At 36.6% G+C, this 14,487-nt stretch overlaps 1 protein-coding gene across 2 annotated transcripts in view; it reads left to right on the top strand.

Moving 5' to 3' along the window:
* The window catches only part of LOC128209366 (potassium voltage-gated channel subfamily H member 1-like), a 48,655-nt gene that overhangs the window by 7,211 nt on the left and 26,957 nt on the right, over nucleotides 1-14,487 (top strand). For both annotated transcript variants that reach the window (XM_052913385.1, XM_052913386.1), the window contains 2 exons: nucleotides 9,487-9,717; nucleotides 13,335-13,463. In XM_052913385.1, coding sequence (XP_052769345.1) covers nucleotides 9,487-9,717; nucleotides 13,335-13,463 — 360 coding nt within the window. The remainder of the gene's footprint in view (nucleotides 1-9,486; nucleotides 9,718-13,334; nucleotides 13,464-14,487) is intronic.

The raw sequence follows: 14,487 nt of genomic DNA on the forward strand, positions 1-14,487 counted from the left end.
ATCTGAATCAGACATAAATAATTTATTTGTGGCAGCAGATTATTCACCATGATAAACAGATGCAATTGAGACGCCAGTTTTACGCTTGACGAATACTTGTACACGGCAGAGTTCCGATTTTCAACAGATCAATGTCCCAAGGGTCCGACTCAAAAAGATAAACTCCATTACTGTCATATAGTGTGCGCTTTATTTGACACCCGTCTGAGGACGTCATCACACATCTCGCACCATACGTGGGCAATGACATTGTAGAATAGAATACGATTAAGAAGACTGTTATTCAACGTACAAAGTATGCTTAAAAATATTTTCTATGGCAAAATCGGAAATCGAACTTTCTTTAACTTCTTTCAAAGGCGCAACGAACTATATATAAACTATGTTCATATAAATTAGGAGACCTTATAAAAGCATTCCAATATCACCAGTAAAATATAAAGACATGCAGTTTGACCAAATCATACAAAGAAACCACATGATTCTCAGTAAATAGCCCATGTACGAATACAAACCAATTAATGAAGGTAATATCTAGTTCAAAAACTTCCTTACCTGGGATAAGAATCGATATGATTCGATCTGTTCGCTTCCACGTCTCTCTCTCTCACTCTCTCTCACCGCTCTTGTTCTTACAGGGGGTAATGAGGTTTTCATGTCGCGTAAATGGTTCTAAAACAATTCAATAACCAAACCGCCTGTGTGGGTCTCGGGGCTGCCTGTTGACATTTAGAGAAAATGTTCGCGTTATGTGCCCCCTCATTCTTAACTTCTAAGCAATTATTTTGATAATGCAGGCTATTAACATATCTACTTCCTGGGACGATAGAACTACATAGTCTTCTATTATCTTTGCTGCAACCTGGTAGGTAGAACATATCTTGTTCTGCCATTACACCAATTAAATCTAAACATCCATTTATCATGAGCACGTGATACATTTACCTGTCAATCGCGAAGGAATTCACTATCAGCTTTAGGGCGCGGACCTTTTTACAATATCGGAGAAATTATATGAATATAATACACATGAAAGCAACTTTCAGCATTTAAATAGCCAAAATGTTCTTGAGGGGGAACCCTCATACATGCCACCATATATTTAAGAATCTCGGGGTGAGGTTGCGCCTTCAAGTTACGCCCACTTAAAACAAAGTATTTTTTTGGTAAACAGTAATCAATTATATTCATAGTTTCAGTATATATTTACAGAAAAACTACATGGCACATGAGGCGAAATGAATTGCAGTGTTTACAGAAGAATTAATGCATATATTATACAAATATACTCATCAGCAAGCAATGTAAAATATCATATATATCTTATCATCTATAAATCATAACAAATAAATTAATATACATGTATGGCTATTTCGCTTCCCTGGATGTATATTATAAGTAACGGGGTAATCCGTAACGTAAGTCACGTCCTGGATGTATATTATAAGTAACGGGGTAACCCGTGACGTAAGTCACGTCCTGGATGTATATTATAAGTAACGGGGTAACCCGTGACGTAAGTCACGTCCTGGATGTATATTATAAGTAACGGGGTAACCCGTGACGTAAGTCACGTCCTGGATGTATATTATAAGTAACGGGGTAACCCGTGACGTAAGTCACGTCCTGGATGTATATTATAAGTAACGGGGTAACCCGTAACGTAAGTCACGTCCTGGATGTATATTATAAGTAACGGGGTAACCCGTAACGTAAGTCGCGTCCTGGATGTATATTATAAGTAACGAGGTAACCCGTAACGTAAGTCACGTCCTGGATGTATATTATAAGTAACGGGGTAACCCGTAACGTAAGTCACATCCTCGATGTATATTATAAGTAACGGGGTAACCTGTAACGTAAGTCACGTCCTGGATGTATATTATAAGTAACGGGGTAACCTGTAACGCAAGTCACGTCCTCGATGTATATTATAAGTAACGGGGTAACCTGTAACGTAAGTCACATCCTCGATGTATATTATAAGTAACGGGGTAACCTGTCACGTAAGTCACGTCCTCGATGTATATTATAAGTAACGGGGTAACCTGTCACGTAAGTCACGTCCTCGATGTATATTATAAGTAACGGGGTAACCTGTAACGTAAGTCACGTCCTGGATGTATATTATAAGTAACGGGGTAACCTGTAACGTAAGTCACGTCGACAACCTCTTTTTATTGATCAATTTATGGGAAATGTTTCATGCATGTATCGGAAAATAGACCTCATTTTTGTTCGATATGAATATGTTCAATGACCCAATATGGAAAAAAATATGGGGTCACCGCTTGACCAGTCCTTGACCAATGGCGTTGATTCATTTATGTTGGAGGCGTGATATAAATTTATATTTTACTGAAAGACAAAACATCATTGCATGTATCAAAATCGTAAATACAACAGCTTCATATAGATATAAATATGTATATTATAAATAAGTATATATATGAGTATATCATTTAATGTGGTCTTCTAATGTTGGTTAAAATCTGATAATATTAGAATATAATAATCTTCGTGTAATTGCTTATGTTTTATGTTTCTCCATTAATTTCATTTGAGGATATACAGTTACGCGTTTGCTTTAACAATTGATCTATATTTATACAGGAAAGCAAAGTTTATTCTTGTGCAACGAATATCCCAATTTTATTAATTTCTCCAAGGACCGCCATTTCGAAAAACAATTATTTCAGTTTTGTCTACAATAACATCGGGGATTGCAAACATGGTGGACGAGACTGCGATTTAACGTCAGATTAACAGATACGCATGCACAGTCGACCTGCTTTTGTCTTGATATCGAAGTAATATGCCCTTACTTCTGTTCCTTTATACGTTTGCTCTTTGAAATGTGTTCTCCTTGATTATTTCGCTCCTTGATACGTTTTCTTTTCGATACGTTTGTTTCTTTGTGCGCTTGCTCCTTGATACGTCTTTACCTTGATTCGTTTCTACTTGATACGTTCGCTGCTTGATACGTTTTTTCCTTGATACCTTCGCTCCTGAATACGTTTGCTCCTTGATGTATTCGCACCATAATACGTTCGCTCTTTGATACAATTTGTTTAAGTCCGCTCGTACTCAAATCACATTGGCGACACTGAATTCCAGTGCGTTTGAGTTTCTTAGTCAATGAGACTCCTCGTCGCAAAATTGAACAAAACGAACGCTAAACTAATATTTGACAATCGATTATTAATATTTGTTCTTCCTTTGCTTCGATAGAAGCGTATCAGCTTACTTCAACATTTGATGATTCAAAAATCCATTTATTTGTTACTTTCATTTCGCAAAATATGAGCATACTTCTTATAAAAACTGCGCTCTTTCATATCGCTTAACGTCTGCATTTTAGACGCTCCAAAATGGTAATTGTCGGTTAAACCGTTCTAGATTATCTAAAATAGAATAGCATTCAAACTATCTCATAACAGTTAACAGTATACACCTTATCAAAGTGATATCAATGATACGATTTTAGATAATACAATTGTTGTTTCTGTGTGTGGGGTTTTAATCGCCTGGCCTCAATTTCTCGAAACTTCTTCAGGTTGACAGGCTTAAGTTTCTTATTTCAATAAACCAAAATAATACTTAAATTTCGTTTTGATTAATGAAATCAGGTTTATTATGATTATTTAAAGGCTTATCAATATCTGAAGTCTGTTTGTTTGTTTATTTGAGTTTATCAAGGTCTGCCCGCGCCCATTGGCTGCATTATGGCTTGACCCCGCCGTGACGCCATCACGACTTAAATTGTGTTTAAATGCCATAAGTGACATGAGATAGAAGTGACAGCAATTCGCAGTCAAATCCAGACATTGGAAGACTTGAAGAAACAGAGTGAGATACAAGAAATCCGGGTGCGATACCCTAGCTCTTTGCGAAGAGACCTCTTGGTTCTTTAACGTGCTCGGTGTAAAGCACCGATACACGGGATACAACTTTCCTGGGTAGAACCAGTACTGAGTACACCACTTTCCCAAGCACTACCCTTTAAATGCCAAGCGCCAGGCAAGGGAGCTGCTTGTACCAGCTTTTAACGTCTTTCGGTATGACGCGGCCAGGGATCGAACCCACGACCTCCCGCTCCGTAGGCGGACGCTTAACCACAAGGCCACGGAGACGGTCTGAAATATCTTAAAGAAGTAAATATAACACAAATTACAGAAAAACAAAAATAGTGAGCTTAGCTTAATCCTTTTATAACAGACTAAAGAAATTTACTGTCGTTCCTTCCTTCTCTGGAGGTAAAGGACATTGTATACTGTAGACATTGAATTGAGTCTACTGTCGTTTCTACTCCGGAGGTAAAGGACATTGTATACTGTAGACATAGCATTGAGTCTACTGTCGTTTCTACTCCGGAGGTAAAGGACATGGTATACTGTAGACATTACATTGAGTCTACTGTCGTTTCTACTCCGGAGGTAAAGGACATTGTATACTGTAGACATTGCATTGAGTCTGCTGTCGTTTGTTCTCCAGAGGTAAAGGACATTGTATACTGTAGACATTGCATTGAGTCTACTGTCGTTTGTTCTCCATAGGTAAACGACATTGTATACTGTAGGCATTGAATTGAGTCTGCTGTCGTTTGTTCTCCAGAGGTAAAGGACATTGTATACTGTAGGCATTGAATTGAGTCTACTGTCGTTTCTACTCCGGAGGTAAAGGACATTGTGTACTGTAGGCATTGAATTGAGTCTGCTGTCGTTTCTACTCCGGAGGTAAAGGACATTGAATACTGTAGACATTGAATTGAGTCTGCTGTCGTTTCTACTCCGGAGGTAAAGGATATTGTATACTGTAGGCATTGAATTGAGTCTACTGTCGTTTTTACTCCGGAGGTAAAGGACATTGTATACTGTAGGCATTGAATTGAGTCTACTGTCGTTTCTACTCCGGAGGTAATTGTATACTGTAGGCATTGAATTGAGTCTGCGGTCGTTTCTACTCCGGAGGTAAAGGATATTGTATACTGTAGGCATTGAATTGAGTCTACTGTCGTTTTTACTCCGGAGGTAAAGGACATTGTATACTGTAGGCATTGAATTGAGTCTACTGTCGTTTCTACTCCGGAGGTAAAGGACATTGTATACTGTAGGCATTGAATTGAGTCTGCTGTCGTTTCTACTCCGGAGGTAAAGGACATTGTATACTGTAGGCATTGAGTTGAGTCTGCTGTCGTTTCTACTCCGGAGGTAAAGGACATTGTGTACTGTAGGCATTGAATTGAGTCTACTGTCGTTTCTACTCCGGAGGTAAAGGACATTGTGTACTGTAGACATTGAATTGAGTCTGCTGTCGTTTCTACTCCGGAGGTAAAGGACATTGTGTACTGTAGGCATTGAATTGAGTCTACTGTCGTTTCTACTCCGGAGGTAAAGGACATTGTGTACTGTAGGCATTGAATTGAGTCTGCTGTCGTTTCTACTCCGGAGGTAAAGGACATTGTATACTGTAGGCATTGAATTGAGTCTGCTGTCGTTTTTACTCCGGAGGTAAAGGACATTGTATACTGTAGGCATTGAATTGAGTCTACTGTCGTTTCTACTCCGGAGGTAAAGGACATTGTATACTGTAGGCATTGAATTGAGTCTGCTGTCGTTTCTACTCCGGAGGTAAAGGACATTGTATACTGTAGGCATTGAATTGAGTCTACTGTCGTTTCTACTCCGGAGGTAAAGGACATTGTATACTGTAGGCATTGAATTGAGTCTGCTGTCGTTTCTACTCCGGAGGTAGGGGAAATTGCATACTGTAGATATTGCGTTGAGGCTACTGGCGTTTCCTCTCCGGAGATAGAGGACATTGTATACTGTAGGTATTGAATTGAGTCTACTGTCGTCTCTACTTTGGAGGTAGAGGACATTGTATACTTTAGACATTGCATTGAGGCTACTGTCGTGTCTTCTGCGGAGGTAGAGGACATTGTATACTGTATGCTTTGCATTGAGTCTACTGTCGTTTCTTCTCCGGAGGTAGAATACATTGTATGCTGTAGGTATTGCATTGTTAGCGCTGACTTGATGGGTTTAACGTGTGTGAATGGCTACCGAACATTAATTATAATATACCACAGTCGATGTCTCACCGGGAGAGATAGTTGTTTAAGTAGATAAATGGTTTTAGTACATTAATCATAGGTAATAATCGTTCTTTCCCCAACCATTTCATTTTTCAATAGCACCTGCAGCTGTTCTCCCCTATATGTGACTTTTGCCTACATTAGGCTGGCATATTTTCATCGAAACATCCATTCGACGAGACAGCCGTTGAAAGACACTCGAGCCATTCAATCGCAGAGGAAACTATACAGGCATCAAAATAATTTAAGTCTTCCTCTTGACATATTTAGAACTTATGTTATTAGCAAAATTGTGACAATTTGAAAAGAAAGATCAAATGATCCTGAATAAGGAGGTTACGAATCAATACAATAATTATATTTCTTTCCAACTATAGCAGCGTATTACAAAGCCTAGCAACGCGAACAGCATTTACGTCACAAGAGTCTTAGACATCGCTAAAAGCCGGGTACATATCGAGAATTAATAGACTAATTAGCAGGACCTGGTCGCTGCCAATGACAGGAATAAATCAGATTAAATATAATGAAATAAGCAACCATTTTCCGATATTGGCAAGGCTCAGTTTCAATATTTGTTTTGGCATTTCGTTCCAGAAATCAATCTATATTTAATGTCAGTCGTCATAAACCAAGGAAGGAATTTTACTGCATATTCACCGTGCTCATGCAATCGACGATAACAAATACGCTCGTCTCGCCAGATGTAAATGGGTGCAATATATTGAACATCTTACCATAACTGCATTTTATTTCTCTTTGTATTTTCATTTCATTACAATGATACTAGGTATTTTCAATTAATTCTAGACTTGTTTAATAACTTCTAAATGTTATTTCCTATTCAAGTTTTTGGACAATATAAACACAAATGTTGTTAAACATTTAGAATGAGCAAAGGAAATGCAACGCTAAGGCAGTGCACACCGTGTGAGGTATAGATCATTTTTTTCTCATCCATAACTTATCCCTTAACACTAAATGAAATCCAGTTCATCACCTCTTATTTATGAATATATTTTTAAAAAACCACACGCACATTCAGGTATCGCCTTATGAACCAATGAAATGTCGTGTGAAATTAATTGATTGTTTTGACAAGTTCTAGTTCTAGTATATCAACATAGAGGTACAGCTTTAATAGTGGAAATAAACTGCTGGCATATCGACGTTCAACCAAGTCTATTTTCAGTAAGGCGCATAAATGGAATTATTTTATATAAAAAAACGATTATTGTGATGTTTATATAATATAAAAATAGTAATTGTTATTTAGAAAATAAAAACCTACCCGAATTTTCTTCATGGGTAAAAGTTCATTGTCATCTAAAACACGGCTTGACGTGATTTTGTGTACCTAACTTTTCCCTATGTTATGGGAAAGCCAATAATGCTATCGAAGGTTGGTCTACCTGGTACCGCAATTAAAATATTATAGATGAAGAGCATAATTATTTAGGTTAAAGGTCCATGAACTTCTTAACAGCCCTCATTTCTATCATAAAATTTATTTTACGGTTAAATACTTCATGATTTTTGTGATATGAAGGTCAATAAGATTAAATATTTATGATTATGATAGCTAAACAGAGTTTGAGATGGAATTCTTCGTAATGACCTTTTCTGGATATGGTGCATGAATTAATTATATATTCGAAATATACTGATAAACCTCCATGCATGATTCTTTTCCATGTGCTTCCTTCTCTGAGAAAATGTGTTCGCAGCATGTGACGTCCATAACATAACATATGGACGTCCTTACTAGACTAGTTATTTGTATATATTGTCAGGATGTTTTTAAAACTGAGGTAAAATGAAATAAAATGAAGCCATAAATGGTAACCAAACTGGAGAACCTGAACATTATGTGATTATAATCCTTCATTTTGATTTGTTTAATCCCAAAATTAAAAACTATTTCCACATCAACCGCCGCCGTCACCACTTACATATTACCATAATTGCTGTCATCATAAAACATTTAATGCGACTAAAATGTTCGTTATTGCAAATTCTTAAAACAATAGTAATACAGTCCAAATTACCCCGTAATTGAATATAATAATAGCTTCATGCTCCAAAGATATCAGAGACTTCCTAGAGCAGGACAAGACCATCATCATGGTAATGACTACTCTCTAGTTACTGGTTCAATATCACTGCCAAAACACATCGCTAAACAAACAAGGACATACACACTGTGTGTCACAAATTTCAATTATATATGAACACATTAGTTGTGATTATCATGAAAATATTTAGATTGGTCGTTTTTTAGTGATTCACACATTACAGTTACAATGGTATGGCAACAAAAGTTTTTTGTTTCCACTTTCCACTAACAACCTACAAAAACAGGATTGGTAGGTAAGCATAACTTTGTTTTCTTTTTTTTTTTGAAAACCGGGATTCTGTATCAAACCGACCTATATCAGGGTATATCATTATTGCAGGAAGTTTTAAATATAAAATGGTCAAATATTATCATGCTCACTCAAATTAATGCACACTTTTTAGGAAATTGTGGGAAAAAAATCCACAGTACGACTAAACAAAGTGTATAATAAGGTCATAAAACGAAAATATAGGGTTGTTCGGATAAGTGAAAACAAACAATCATGTTTACGCCTTACCAGAATGGAATGCAGTCGGTTAAAACAGTCAAGTTGAACTTGTGTTTAATTTGCATTTTAGGAAGACACTGGACTACATGCTCAGTCTACATATGTTTCGTTCCAGTAAAGGTGTTTTGATGATAAATGTGTGGTTAATATGCCAGGTCTAGTTATGTCTGCATAAAAACAGTGTGTTACCGTGTAACTCTTTGACCGATACGCGAAGCACGCGGAGGAAATAACTAAACTGGTTTGTGAATCCTCAACCACACACATCACATTCTAGCTATCACCATACATTACCGAGATAATACTTCAAAATACATTACAGACGCCCGCATGCTAGTTTTTATAAGTGTTATGACATCAGATTGCATTTTCATGATATCAAAAGGCATTATTGATAACAAATGTTCAGTTCAACCAAGGAATGATTTCAATGTATGTAAATAAAGTCTCTTTTTAAAGTCTTTTAAAGCTCGAACTCTTTAGAAATAATAACAAAAAGGTATTTCGATTTAAGGATACATTGCACTGGATCGCCTTGTCTTGTTTCTTCTACAATCTTCCCATTGCATAGTTTGTTTTATTTCAAGACATTTGATCATGTTTTGGGTGAAAAATAAGCATGGCCTACGCAGAACATTTGCAAGCAATACGTTTATCCGATATGTATATTGTTTATATAATTGTTATACGGACATGACTATGCTCCCTGTTTTTTCATTATTATTATTAATACCTTATGGCCACATAACTTACTACTTGCAGATTCAAGCTTCATCTTGGCAAATGCTCGGATCGTGGACTATCCAACCGTGTACTGTAACGATGGCTTCTGCAAGTTGTCTGGCTACAACCGCGCGGAAGTCATGCAGAAGAGCAGCACGTGCAGTTTCATGTACGGTGACCTCACTGACAAGGCAACCATCAAAAAACTCGAGGAGGCGTTCGAAAATCTCAGACAGGAGCAAGTCGAGATACTCCTGTATAAGAAAAACAGTGAGTATGGCCTTTATAGGCCTTATTTATATATCACTACCGATGAAGTTAAGTATTGTGATAAGAGACCATATACGAATGCATCTACTAGTATGTAGTAGATCCTGTCTTTTTTTGGGTCCGTCTGACAGGGCAATCCTTACTAAGTACCAACAGGAGCATGGTAATTTCAACAGCCTACACCGCCCAGTCGCTGCGATTTTCACATTCCAGCTGCTTTACGTGCTAGCGACGAATCACTCAACCTTTTTTTAACTCACTTTTAAAGTGTTCATGCACTAAAAGAGTACTTTAATACTAACAAGTTTTAATATTTTGCACATGACATTTTGATCATTTCGAACCTTTTTTCCTTGACGTTATTTGTTTACTATCGTGTCAAAAGTTACATTTCGGTCTATAATAATCCTTCAGTTTTATACAATGTAATAGTTTGTATATGTAGCTGTGTTTGTAAACGTAAAACGCCTACAATGTGCTAAGAGTGTTACGCTAGATGTGTTTATTTTAATTAATGTTGACAGATGTTGAAATTCCGGTGGCAGTGAGAAAATCTTACAAGTCGATGCTAAATGTAAACACTTCTGAGGTAGTGTTAATTTCAATCCAATCTGAAACACCGCCATTACAAAAAGCAGTCTGTAAGTCACAATTCACGACTCGAGTTAATATTTTTTTCAGAGAAGAAAGCGTATTATCCGTATCAAGATTTATGATTCAATGCTTATTAGACTGGAACCCTCAGATCTAAAAAGCAATAGTCAGGGGCGGTTAAGGAGTTGGATTTGAAAGGGCGGTAAGAAGTACGAAGAAACTCAAAGTTTGCCATAAATCGGTAAATAGAGTGTTCAATCTTTAAATTCTGTCCAATTGCAGTGTTTTTCAGTTCACCGTTCTTTTTTCTGTAAATCAGCCGTCAGCCGTTATTGATTTATTAATCAGGTACATTTACACTGGTGGCTAGGCCGGCAGACAACACAAACTTTCGACACAAAACTGGTTAAAGGCGTCACATAAGATTTGTTTTAGTAGATGAAAACTTATAGCCCTCAACTATTTCTTAAATTGCACTTTAATTTCAATGAACTTCTCATTACAGTCATTACAGTCATATGTTCAAGTTTTGGCGAACAAAGCAGAAAGAGAATCGTCAAGGAAACAGAAAGAAACCAATTTGTTTTTACAGACAGGAAGTATACGATTCCTTTATCATTGTTGCCACAAATGGGACGTTTAATTAAATTGTTCTCCTCTTTTGTAGGCGCAAGAGACATAATTCTTGATTCTAATTTGCTGAGTTTGTTCAAGGTACTCCATATTTAAACCTCCAGGAATAATCAACAATTTTTGATTGAAACTTTAATTTAAAAAACACCATTGTATGATACTTCTAGTTTAAATAGCATCATATCCGGCAATATGTAATTTACTAGTCTAGATATCTGATCTCTGGTGATACCCACAGTCGATCAAACTATTTGTAATAGCTCATGTTTATCTTTGGTATTTTAAAAGTCGACAGACAATACGGAGCTCGACACCGACTAATCGTTATTAAAGAAGACCAACAATAAATGCGAACTTTCTTAGTGGTCAGTAAAAATGACTCACGAATGCATCTGGACTAGCGATTGCGCATGCGTGAGGTTCTATTTAACTCACTTTATAAAACCAATCAAGACTGAATTGAAATTGGGCGGTTGTTCTCGTTACTACATGGAAATGGTGTTTGTTATTTGCTTAATTGTTGTTGCTGTTTGGTTTTCAGAGCGGCACAATATAGGTTTATGCAAATACGTTTTCCTTATTCTAATGCTTTATTATTTTACCGATAGAAATATACGCGATATTTTAGGGCATTTTTAACTGGGTGTTTTGCTTTAAATTGGAGAATTTTTTTTTATGAAGGCCAATATTTTTATGTGTAAAGTTGTAAACAAATCACATGCTTTTTTGTTTTGATTCCATTGGGCGGATGCATGAGCCTTAACGCTAAGATACATGGATGGCTCCGTTAATCTGTAGTCATGTTTTATGTGGGGTTTATATTGAATATTTTATATGACGAAATGCTTTCATCTAGTCCTGCTGTCAATTATTTCATGGAAAACCTAGAGCGATTTGTGTGACTGTCAGTTCTTGTGGAAATGAGCGAAAGTTGTGTTGTTCGATCTATATCATTTCTTCGCAGTGTATTTCAGTATCAGTGTTTCAGTGCTATTAGTTTATCATTTGCAGGGTCGTTTGATATCATAAGCATGATTTATTAATATCAAAATGCCATAACGGCAGCCAGGGGAATGAAAACATACGTCATAAGGTTACTGAAAACATATTTAATAATGGAAATATGACAAGAGTCCTGCATAATTCTGTTATGTAAAAAGAGACAAAATGTTGTGATATCCACATCCCCTCTCCCTTATTTATTTGTGGGCTTGATTTAATTAATGTTTTGTTAGACAGTCACAAACACGTGTCGAATGAGGTAGAAAGTTGATAGAAAATCATTCGAATACAGACATTTCACACACATAGCGAAGATAACAGGAAAACGCAAGTGTGAAACTTCACATAGAAGTCCCTGTTGTGGTTATTTCTTAACATTGCCCATATTATCAGTACCAACATGAACGTTAATGTTAAATTTCAGGATCTCCTCGGGTGTGGTTATTGCTCAACATGGCTCCTATTATCATAATCACCATGGCCGTTCATGTTATATTTTCAAGATCTCCTCGGGTGTGGTTATTGCTCAACATGGCTGATATTATCATTATCAACATGGCCGTTAATGCTATGTTTAAGGATATCCTCTGTGTTATTGCTCAACATGGCTAATATTATCATTATCAACATGGCCGTTAATGCTATGTTTAAGGATCTCCTCTGTGTTATTGCTCAACATGGCTAATATTATCATTATCAACATGGCCGTTAATGCTATATTTTCAGAATCTCCTCTGTGTTATTGCTCAACATCATCATTATCAACATGGCCGTTAATGCTATGTTTAAGGATCTCCTCTGTGTTATTGCTCAACATAGCTAATATTATCATTATCAACATGGCCGTTAATGCTATATTTTCAGGATCTCCTCTGTGTTATTGCTCAACATGGCTAATATTATCATTATCAACATGGCCGTTAATGCTATATTTTCAGGATCTCCTCTATGTTATTGCTCAACATGGCCCCTATTATCATTATCAACATGGCCGTAAATGCTATATTTTCAGGATCTCCTCTGTGTTATTGCTCAGCAAGGCTAATTTTATCATCATAAACATGGCCGTTAATGTTATATTTTCAGGATCTCCTCTCTGGTTTTTTCTCAACATGGCCCCTATTATCATTTTCAACATGGCCGTTCATGTTATATTTTCAAAATCTCCTCGTGTGTGGTTATTGCTCAACATGGCCCCTATTATCATTATCAACATGGCCGTAAATGCTATATTTTCAGGATCTCCTCTGTGTTATTGCTCAGCAAGGCTAATTTTATCATCATAAACATGTCCGTTAGTGTTATATTTTCCGGATCTCCTCCCTGGTTATTTCTCAACATGGCCCCTATTATCATTATAAACATGGCCGTTAATGTTATATTTTCAGGATCTCCTCTGTGGTTATTGCTCAACATGGCTCCTATCCGGAACGAAAAGGATCAGGTTATTCTCATCCTATGTACCTTCAAAGACATCACAGCCCTTAAACAGCCAATAGAGGACGAAAATGCAAGAGGTATGTCATAACCATTGTTGATTTTATTCAAGACAGGAACCAAAACCGAAGGAATTGCAACCGCCTCTTTAACAATGGAACTGTGGAAAAATGTTTACCTGAATATCGTGTTATAAAACCGTTATTGAAGTAGCTTATTGGCTACATACAGGGTTTCCTTCCTAACAAAGGGTATAAAATTTAACATTTCCCAGTGACTAGAAAAATCAATTCCGATATGTCATAGGTATCTGCCACACACTATCATTTACTATTGCTAAGACAACAGTACAAAAACAAATACAAACCGGTAAACGTTTCTGAACAAAAATAAACAATTACCGTTTTTGCTGTTTAGCATCAAATGTTGAGTCTAAGTTTAGACTCATTGCAAAATATAATCATTGATCAAAACTAAAAAAAGCACGAGTTGTGTGTACAGATAAAAAATATATAGCGATATTTTGGCGCCTGTTTTCTTAGGCATTTTGTGGCCACGTAGCTTTTAGACTGCAAACACCCATTCATAAAGGCTAATGTTTTGATATGTACACAAATCATATGGTTTTGGTTTTGTTTTGATCATTAAAGTTAAATGAGGTTAACATAAGAATGCATTAAAGATAAGTGTGCCCCTTCAAAGTCTCAACACTCTTTAAAGGGAGGAAAAAGTACGCAACATATACATAAACAAAAAATAGTTTGCCTAACTTGATCATGTTAAAATATTGTTCGAGAAATAACAGTGTTTGTATACCGCGTGATAAATTACGTCATATATGCTGCGTCGGTAGGCAAATTTTGCTTAAAATGAAGACTTAAAGATAACTTTTCTATTACTACACCATTTTAAATAAAACAAAGGGCAGTCTATGCCGCTTAAAGAGCACCGACTTGGTTTTATTACCGAAGTTTGGTAAGGTGATTAGTTTCATCAAACACTTCGACAAACTTGTTTCCAAAACAATGTTTTGACAGTGCTCCGTCAGACGGCCATATTGTGAAAAGGTTTGGCGAAGTGTTTTAAGAAACTAAACTCTCAATC

This window comes from Mya arenaria, chromosome 11 (genome assembly GCF_026914265.1).
Source record: "Mya arenaria isolate MELC-2E11 chromosome 11, ASM2691426v1".
In the NCBI taxonomy this organism is placed as follows: Eukaryota; Metazoa; Mollusca; class Bivalvia; order Myida; family Myidae; genus Mya; species Mya arenaria.